Below are 9,846 nucleotides of genomic sequence, written 5' to 3'. Positions count from 1 at the left end.
ACTCACCCCCAGCACGGCGGCGCAGGCGCAGGCGGCCGCCACACAGTCGAAGGCCCCCTCCGTGCGCACGCGCACACACACACTCACACTCACCTCCAGCACGGCGGCGCAGGCGCAGGCGGCCGCCACACAGTCGAAGGCCCCCTCCGTGCGCACGCGCACACACACTCGCACACACTCACACTCACCTCCAGCACGGCGGCGCAGGCGCAGGCGGCCGCCACACAGTCGAAGGCCCCCTCCGTGCGCACGCGCACACACACACTCACACTCACCTCCAGCACGGCGGCGCAGGCGCAGGCGGCCGCCACACAGTCGAAGGCCCCCTCCGTGCGCACGCGCACACACACTCGCACACACACACTCACACTCACCTCCAGCACGGCGGCGCAGGCGCAGGCGGCCGCCACACAGTCGAAGGCCCCCTCTGTGCGCACGCGCACACACACTCGCACACACACACTCACACTCACCTCCAGCACGGCGGCGCAGGCGCAGGCGGCCGCCACACAGTCGAAGGCCCCCTCCGTGCGCACGCGCACACACACTCGCACACACACACTCACACTCACCTCCAGCACGGCGGCGCAGGCGCAGGCGGCCGCCACACAGTCGAAGGCCCCCTCTGTGCGCACGCGCACACACACTCGCACACACACACTCACACTCACCTCCAGCACGGCGGCGCAGGCGCAGGCGGCCGCCACACAGTCGAAGGCCCCCTCCGTGCGCACGCGCACACACACTCGCACACACACACTCACACTCACCTCCAGCACGGCGGCGCAGGCGCAGGCGGCCGCCACACAGTCGAAGGCCCCCTCCGTGCGCACGCGCACACACACTCGCACACACACACTCACACTCACCTCCAGCACGGCGGCGCAGGCGCAGGCGGCCGCCACACAGTCGAAGGCCCCCTCCGTGCGCACGCGCACACACACTCGCACACACTCACACTCACCTCCAGCACGGCGGCGCAGGCGCAGGCGGCCGCCACACAGTCGAAGGCCCCCTCCGTGCGCACGCGCACACACACACTCACACTCACCTCCAGCACGGCGGCGCAGGCGCAGGCGGCCGCCACACAGTCGAAGGCCCCCTCCGTGCGCACGCGCACACACACTCGCACACACACACTCACACTCACCTCCAGCACGGCGGCGCAGGCGCAGGCGGCCGCCACACAGTCGAAGGCCCCCTCCGTGCGCACGCGCACACACACACTCACACACACCTCCAGCACGGCGGCGCAGGCGCAGGCGGCCGCCACACAGTCGAAGGCCCCCTCCGTGCGCACGCGCACACACACACTCACACTCACCTCCAGCACGGCGGCGCAGGCGCAGGCGGCCGCCACACAGTCGAAGGCCCCCTCCGTGCGCACGCGCACACACACACTCACACTCACCTCCAGCACGGCGGCGCAGGCGCAGGCGGCCGCCACACAGTCGAAGGCCCCCTCCGTGCGCACGCGCACACACACACTCACACTCACCTCCAGCACGGCGGCGCAGGCGCAGGCGGCCGCCACACAGTCGAAGGCCCCCTCCGTGCGCACGCGCACACACACACTCACACTCACCTCCAGCACGGCGGCGCAGGCGCAGGCGGCCGCCACACAGTCGAAGGCCCCCTCCGTGCGCACGCGCACACACACTCGCACACACTCACACTCACCTCCAGCACGGCGGCGCAGGCGCAGGCGGCCGCCACACAGTCGAAGGCCCCCTCCGTGCGCACGCGCACACACACACTCACACTCACCTCCAGCACGGCGGCGCAGGCGCAGGCGGCCGCCACACAGTCGAAGGCCCCCTCCGTGCGCACGCGCACACACACTCGCACACACACACTCACACTCACCTCCAGCACGGCGGCGCAGGCGCAGGCGGCCGCCACACAGTCGAAGGCCCCCTCTGTGCGCACGCGCACACACACTCGCACACACACACTCACACTCACCTCCAGCACGGCGGCGCAGGCGCAGGCGGCCGCCACACAGTCGAAGGCCCCCTCCGTGCGCACGCGCACACACACTCGCACACACACACTCACACTCACCTCCAGCACGGCGGCGCAGGCGCAGGCGGCCGCCACACAGTCGAAGGCCCCCTCCGTGCGCACGCGCACACACACACGCACACACACACTCACACTCACCTCCAGCACGGCGGCGCAGGCGCAGGCGGCCGCCACACAGTCGAAGGCCCCCTCCGTGCGCACGCGCACACACACTCGCACACACACACTCACACTCACCTCCAGCACGGCGGCGCAGGCGCAGGCGGCCGCCACACAGTCGAAGGCCCCCTCCGTGCGCACGCGCACACACACACTCACACTCACCTCCAGCACGGCGGCGCAGGCGCAGGCGGCCGCCACACAGTCGAAGGCCCCCTCCGTGCGCACGCGCACACACACTCGCACACACACACTCACACTCACCTCCAGCACGGCGGCGCAGGCGCAGGCGGCCGCCACACAGTCGAAGGCCCCCTCCGTGCGCACGCGCACACACACTCGCACACACACACACACACTCACCTCCAGCACGGCGGCGCAGGCGCAGGCGGCCGCCACACAGTCGAAGGCCCCCTCCGTGCGCACGCGCACACACACTCGCACACACACACTCACACTCACCTCCAGCACGGCGGCGCAGGCGCAGGCGGCCGCCACACAGTCGAAGGCCCCCTCCGTGCGCACGCGCACACACACTCGCACACACACACTCACACTCACCTCCAGCACGGCGGCGCAGGCGCAGGCGGCCGCCACACAGTCGAAGGCCCCCTCCGTGCGCACGCGCACACACACTCGCACACACACACTCACACTCACCTCCAGCACGGCGGCGCAGGCGCAGGCGGCCGCCACACAGTCGAAGGCCCCCTCCGTGCGCACGCGCACCCGCAGCGCCCTCTGCGCCGCGCCGCTCTCCTCCAGAGAATTGTACGAGCGCGTCGCTTGCACCAGAGCGCACCCAGCACCTGAGAGTACACCGAAGATTTTCCGTTTCAATTATTAAATAACTGTAACGAATGCTGGATTCGTATTATGTATATATATTACACCCAGACTCGGGCCGGAATCTATAAGCTACGGTAATCGCTTACCATCAAGTGAGCCGTACTTAGCCGTAGCTTGTATGCCGACCGAAAGCAAAACAAATAATTGATCCATACACAAATCCACAGATAACACATAAACACAAATAGTACCTACTACAGAAATGTTTCTATCTTTTATATTCAACTCTGCCTAGCTTCTCCAATAGTTAAATCGAGATGATGATATCGGCGAAACGATGGTAAGAGATGTATTTGCAAGAAACCAACTTTACGTCTAGAACATAATATATGTACCTTTAACGACGATATTGGTGTTCGGACTCGCGGGTAGTTTGACAATTTTTGGCACAGTAGAGTCAGCGGTGAGCTGTAGTGTCTCCAGCGCTGGAGATGATGATGAATTGAAGATGTTGACCGACACGGTGGAGGCAGGGGGGAGGGCTGACATCCACCGGAACAGACCTTCGAGGGCCACTAGGGTGTCCTGAAAGTTATGGTTATATAAAAAAAACGCACTTACTTATTTTTTTTATATAAACATGGAAATGCAAAATCATTCAAAATACCTGAGTAGAAATAAACCCGCCAGCCGAGTTCCTCTGAGTGGCCAGCCAACGCGCGGCACCCGCCACGTCTCGAGCACAATGTTCACGGAGGGATGGCGGGCACTCCGCTAACGCTAATAGAGCGTAGCCCGTCGCTTCCACTGAGGTGGCGAGAGAGTCTAATGAAAAGTTACATTGAACCATTAATCGAACTGGCTTTGTAGATACAAAACATGAATATACAAGGAATGTAATCGGCGCTAGATTGCGAAAGGCGAAAGACTTTGCTTAAGACCTATGTTCAACAGATAATGAATTATGCCGTGTAACAACACACTTCAGCTCGTCTTAAATAAAATAATTTTAAAAGCAAACGAAAGTAAAAAAGCCTAGCCTATCTAGTCTAATACCTAAATCATTCTGAAAACAAAGAAAAAAAAGATCTACTCACCAGTCTCCCACCAAACGTACTCTTCACTTCTTTTCGCCATCTGCAGAAAATCTACCAGAATCTGTAACTCTTCCTCCCCCCTCAATATTGGCTCACTCCTTGAATCCCCCTCAGCCCTCCTCGATTCCTCGTATCTCCTCAGTTTCATGAACGTGTACGTTATTATAGCTTGGGCGTAGATCCGGGGGGTGTTGGGTGTGGATTTTAGAGGGGGTAGAGCTCGGAGGCAGGAGAGGGAGTTCCTTATGAGGTTAGCGGGGAGGGGGGAGGTACTTTCGAGTAACGAGGCAATGATGTAAGCAGTGAGCGCCACGTTTGATATTTCGCCGTCTTCGTTCAAGCCGCCCTGGTAACGTTTAATTAATTAATAAAAACTTTTAACAAAAAATTAAACCGCCGAAAAAACTAAAAAGCATAAATAAACCTTTTATTTTAACCTTAATAACTAACTTCTTAAAGTAATGAAACTATATCTAAGTATATATATTTATAAATAGTTGAAGTTTTTAATTAACCTTAATAACTAATTTTAACTGAGGTAGGGCACAGCAGGAATTTCCTGCTCAATATATGGAGCAGCCCGACTGGGGAAGTACCTCGACCTTATAGAAGATCACAGCAAAATAATACTGTTTTCAAGCAGTATTGTGTTCCTGTTGGTGAGTAAGGTGACCAGAGCTCCTGGGGGGGGGGGGATTTGGTCAGCAACGCGCTTGCGATGCTTCTGATGTTGCAGGTGTCTATAAGCTACGGTAATCGCTTACCATCAGGTGAGCCGTACGTGTGTTTGGCGACCTAGTGACATAAAAAAAAACTAAGTTCTTAAGCTAATGTAAGTATAGCTAAGTAATTTTGAACGACGAAACGAACCAAGATCGAATGCATCGTATCATCGTGTACCTGGAGTTCCCGATGGAACACGTGTCCATCAGGTCTGAAGCAGCCGTTCTCCAGCTGGCGACTAGCGAGCCAGCGCTCCGATCGGGACACTACAGCCGGTAGAGGCGACTGGCCCGACACTACCTGGGAAATGGGGGTTGGGGTAGTTTAAATTGATTGATTGATTGATTGATTTTCTCGGGCTATTCTCCGCAACTCGACGTCTCAGTGCCCCTATTTTGCGTGGTAGGCTGGGGGCCTCATTCATGCCAGCCTAGCTCCTTGAGGAAGCCTAGCAGACCCCTTGTATTGCCGACGACTTCCCGGAGCGACGTCGGTGTAGTTTAAATTAAAAGATAAAATATTAATATGGAGGTGAAAATTAAACGTATTTAAAAATACAATGAATTCATCTATTCGATTAGCTTTTTAACCGAGTTCAAAAAAAGAGGAGGTTACTCAATTCGACCGTATATATGTTTTTTTTTAATGTATGTTCGGGGATAACTCCGTCGTTTATGAACCGATTTTGATAATTCTCTTTTTGTTGGAAAGAAGATATCCCTAGTTTGGTACCATGACAAGGAAACCAGAATCTGATGATGGGATCCCAGAGAAATCGAGGGAAACTTTCGAAAATTCGGATAACTTTTTACTGGATGTACCGATTTTGATGATTTTTAATGTAATCGAAAGCATATGTTTATCATGTTTAAATTTCATCGAGATCTGATAACAACTTTTGGAGTAATCTTATTAATGCGTATTTACTTGACTAATTTTTCGTCTACCTACGTTGTATTACTTGTCGATATAATTGAAGTCGGTTTTTCTTCGTTTCCCTGCAAACACAATTATTTCAGTCTACTGTGGTAATTGTAAGTACTTTGTATAATGCTATTATCGAGTAAAAACATCGACTTTAGTTACATCGACACATACATTAAAAAAAAGAAATTCATTTACGTCATCAAAAGCGTATATCATAAGATTATAATACGGGAATAGAATGTTTATAACAAAAACATGTGTTAGAAGATAACATTATATTTTAAAGGATTTGATATCATTGTGTTCGTTCACAAACGAAAAAAAAAACGGACTTCAATCATATTGATAAGTAATACAACGTAAGTAGACGAAAAAATAGTCAAGTAAATACGTGTTATCAAAGATTAATCAAAAAGTAGTCATCAGATATCGATCAAATTTAAATGGGATCACATAAGAAGTACCACCTTTCGCTCGGTAGACCCAATAAAAAGTTGTGAAGTAACATACATAAAAAACCGTCGAATTGAGAACTTCATCCATTTTTTGTATATATATTCTTTATTGTACTTTAAAAATGTTTACAGTTATTTTACAAATTTAGTTAGTAACAGTGGACTTATCTCTAAAAGAGATCTCTTCCAGCCAACCTGTGACAGTGAGAACTAATGTTACATAGCAGGCTAAGAAAGTGCAGTAATGTAGATAATATACAGATTCTTAAAAATAAAAACCTGATTAAATAATATTCATAACATCATACAATATACATATACATACTACACATAATATACCATTATACACACCACTACTTATATGTATAAGAATATACACATAAATATTTTGAAGTCTCTTAAAAATAAATAATAATAACATTAATATAATAGTGTACCTCATAGGCCCTTTTAAGGTATCGTAGACAGAAGGCAGTGAGCCAGGCGGAGGGTTCCGGGTCACGAGGACCAAAGGCGCTGAACCCACCCGTCGCGTGAGCGTACTGCAGTTGACGGGTGAGACCTGGGGGAAAGGGGGTTACATGTATGGGGGGAGGGTTAGCTGACAAACCTCATTTAATTAGTCTAATTAGTTTAACTGTTTATCAGTTTAGTACTGTGTGGGTAAGAATATAGCCACCCCCTCTCTTCCCGTGAGTGTCGTAAGAGGCGACTAAGGGATAACAGTTCCACTACTACCTTGGAACTTAAAAAGCCGACCGGTGGCGGGATAACCATCCAACTGCTGGCTTTGAAATACACAGCCCGGAGACTGTTTAATGCTTAAAAAGTAATGTCCTGCATAAAAGCGAGAATTATTAAGTCAAAAGTTCTGCATACTATTTCTAAGTTATAGAAGAAAGTCTGATAAGTAGTTTTTATTTGTCTACTACGAGGTTTATCATGCTTTCCTATATATTTATTTTTTATTTCAACACTAGCTTCTGCTCGCGACATCGTCCGCGTAGAATAATTACTTTGGGCAGTTGGGGAAAGTCACAAAACAAAAAAAAAACACAATTTTGAAACATTCCTCATTGGTGCTCCACTCCTACTGGTCTTAGCGTGGCTATCTAACATTGAAATAATTTTTAAAATCGGACCAGTAGTTTTTGAGATTGTCGCGTTCAAGCAAACAAACTAGACTTTTAACTAGACCTTAAACTAGAGTTTTATAATATTAGTATAGATTGTCTTTTTGAAATACTGATATTTGTTCAGTCGGGGCCAGAGTTGTGTGTGTAGTAAGTAAGTTTAAGAGTTGTGTGTGTAGTAAGTGTAACCCACTACAAATCCCATGTTTTTCCTTCGATACGTACTGATAGGTTCAGAATCGACTTTCATCGTATTATTTCATTTCTCAATCCCTCACTAGCCTGTAAAGCAGTACTGACCTCTAGCGACATGGTCCTTGGCACTGAGGGTCCTCTGGTCTGCAGGGGACACCTTCAGCGCCAGCAGGTTGGTGGCGAGGCGCGCCATGTTCTGCTCGCCACAGCCACGAGGTAGCTGCACTAGACCGTCTGAGTCCTGGGGGGAGGGGGGGATTCTTTATTAACATGTACTTGGACGAGTTGTTCTCAGTTTAAATATATGCCCGTAAATGTAGCGTATAGTCTTCGTACCCGTTTTGTCATACACGACGTACCATCTTATATTTTTTCTTCTTAAATATAATAATTACATATATAAAAATAAAATATATCTTTCAAGTTGGAATAAACTGCATCAAATTTGATTAAAATCGGTTAAGTAGTTTATCACGGACAAACAACGTGACGCGCAATTTGTATACATTTGTCATATTTTACTTCGATTGTAGTTTTTTTGTGACGCCGCGTTGGTGCAACGGTCACAGCACTGGTTTGCTGGCTGTTGCGCTGGCGGTTGCGGGTTCGATCTCCACACATGACAAATATTTGTATTGGTCATACACGTGTTTGCCGTGGTCTGGGTGTTTGTGCAATCTTTGGGTCTCCCCACCGTGCCTCGGAGAGCACGTTAAGCCGTCGGTCCCGTTTGTTATCATGTACACCTGATAGCGATCGTTACTCATAGTAGAGAATATATCCGCATTGGAGCAGCGTGATGGACTAAGATTTAAGCTCTGATCCTTCTCCTACATGGGGAAAGAGGCCTATGCCCAGTAATGGGATATTACAGGCTGAAGCGTATAGCGTAGTTTTTTAAATTTTACAGCAAAAACTCACAGCAAATAATGGTCCAAACATGTCTCCAGTGGCCCAAACGGTCAGAGATTCAGTTCCGGCGACGGCCTTCACTGGCGCCCACGCCCACGACACCTCGCTCACACTTGTGAAATTTGGACTGTCTGCAAAGTACTTTTTTCTGGAGATCGTATTGACTATTCAAACGCTACGACACAAATAATAAATGCCCTGACACAACACATCTCTAGAATAAATATTACCTTATTCCATATTACTCAAGAATAGTTGATTATTTTAAAATCTCTTTTGTCTTAAAATTTGCTTGGTTATTACTCCCAATTTCCTATATATATGATCATGTTAACTACTGACCGTCTCCACATAGCAGCGCGGAGATTGTTTACATTGAACCCCCCCATTTATTAAACAGTTCCCTAAATAGGACATAAAACGACTAGTGTAACTTTGAACTACCCCCTCCATTTTTCAGTTCTCTATGATCGTGATAGTCACAGACCGTGTCCACATTACATATATAGGACACTATACAGAGCAGTGTAATGTTGACCCCCCTCCAATTTTTTATACAGTTCCCTATATATAATGGTCACTTTACATAGAGCAGTATAACATTGAATTCGCCTTTATTTCAGCTTTTTTCCACCAGCATCTTAAATACGACAAAGATCAGTGTAATATTGAACCCCCCCCCCATTTTTTCTCTAGTTTCCCATATATAGTGGTCACCGTACTGACCGTTACCACACAGTAGCGCAGAGCGGTGTTGCGTCTGCGGCACCCCCTCTGCCTCCACTTCCAGGCGGATCGACACCGAATCACTGGAACAACATCGGCCTCAGAATGGTACCATGTTTGAAGATAAAAAAAAACGAATGTGCTTTAGACCACACGACTGAAGAAAACGTCTGCACTGTGTTTTAGATATACAAAACATAACTGGCTGCGAAAAAGAGCGAAAGAATATATGCGCTCGCACCTGTCTCTCTTGCTCAGTTCGCCTCGTCCGATCACACTTTTCGTAACGCTCTCGTCACGCATTCAGCTTACTCCGCAAGTAAAGCTCAAGAAGCTCAAAGAAGTTTTCATTAAATGAAGAATTAGCGATAAAACCGTCTTGTCTACGTTTATCTTTTCCTTCGTAATAATTTTTTGTTTTTATGTAAATGTGTCGTTATTTTGTGTACATTTATTATTAATTGTATTTGTAAATGCTTCATACTCGACGATCTCTTTAAGAAGTGTGTTTATTTTTGAATTACAGCTAAATAGTACTGCTTTCAAGCTGTGTTGTGTTCCTGTGTCCTGTGGTAAGGTGACCAGCCAGGGGGAAATTTGGGGGTAGGGTCGGCAACGCGCTTGTGATGCTTGTAGTATTGTAGGCGTCTATGAGCTAGGGTTATCGCTTACTATAAGGTGAGCCGTACGCTTGGGTTATTTGGG

The 9,846-nt window shown here is 49.6% G+C and overlaps 1 protein-coding gene across 1 annotated transcript in view; it reads right to left on the bottom strand.

The window, feature by feature from the left end:
• LOC123661449 overlaps window positions 1-9,846 on the bottom strand; it is a 47,173-nt gene that overhangs the window by 15,000 nt on the left and 22,327 nt on the right. The window contains exons 17-28 of the mRNA XM_045596405.1: window positions 9,142-9,224; window positions 8,425-8,546; window positions 7,609-7,744; window positions 6,613-6,737; window positions 4,971-5,093; window positions 4,071-4,416; window positions 3,641-3,798; window positions 3,369-3,558; window positions 1,681-2,993; window positions 965-1,636; window positions 189-920; window positions 1-144 (exon numbers count right to left, since the gene is read on the bottom strand). The exon at window positions 1-144 is cut by the window's left edge and continues 627 nt beyond it. Coding sequence (XP_045452361.1) covers window positions 1-144; window positions 189-920; window positions 965-1,636; window positions 1,681-2,993; window positions 3,369-3,558; window positions 3,641-3,798; window positions 4,071-4,416; window positions 4,971-5,093; window positions 6,613-6,737; window positions 7,609-7,744; window positions 8,425-8,546; window positions 9,142-9,224 — 4,144 coding nt within the window. The remainder of the gene's footprint in view (window positions 145-188; window positions 921-964; window positions 1,637-1,680; window positions 2,994-3,368; window positions 3,559-3,640; window positions 3,799-4,070; window positions 4,417-4,970; window positions 5,094-6,612; window positions 6,738-7,608; window positions 7,745-8,424; window positions 8,547-9,141; window positions 9,225-9,846) is intronic.

This window comes from Melitaea cinxia, chromosome 17 (assembly GCF_905220565.1).
Source record: "Melitaea cinxia chromosome 17, ilMelCinx1.1, whole genome shotgun sequence".
In the NCBI taxonomy this organism is placed as follows: domain Eukaryota; kingdom Metazoa; phylum Arthropoda; class Insecta; order Lepidoptera; family Nymphalidae; genus Melitaea; species Melitaea cinxia.
This window is presented reverse-complemented; position numbering and strand designations above follow the sequence as displayed.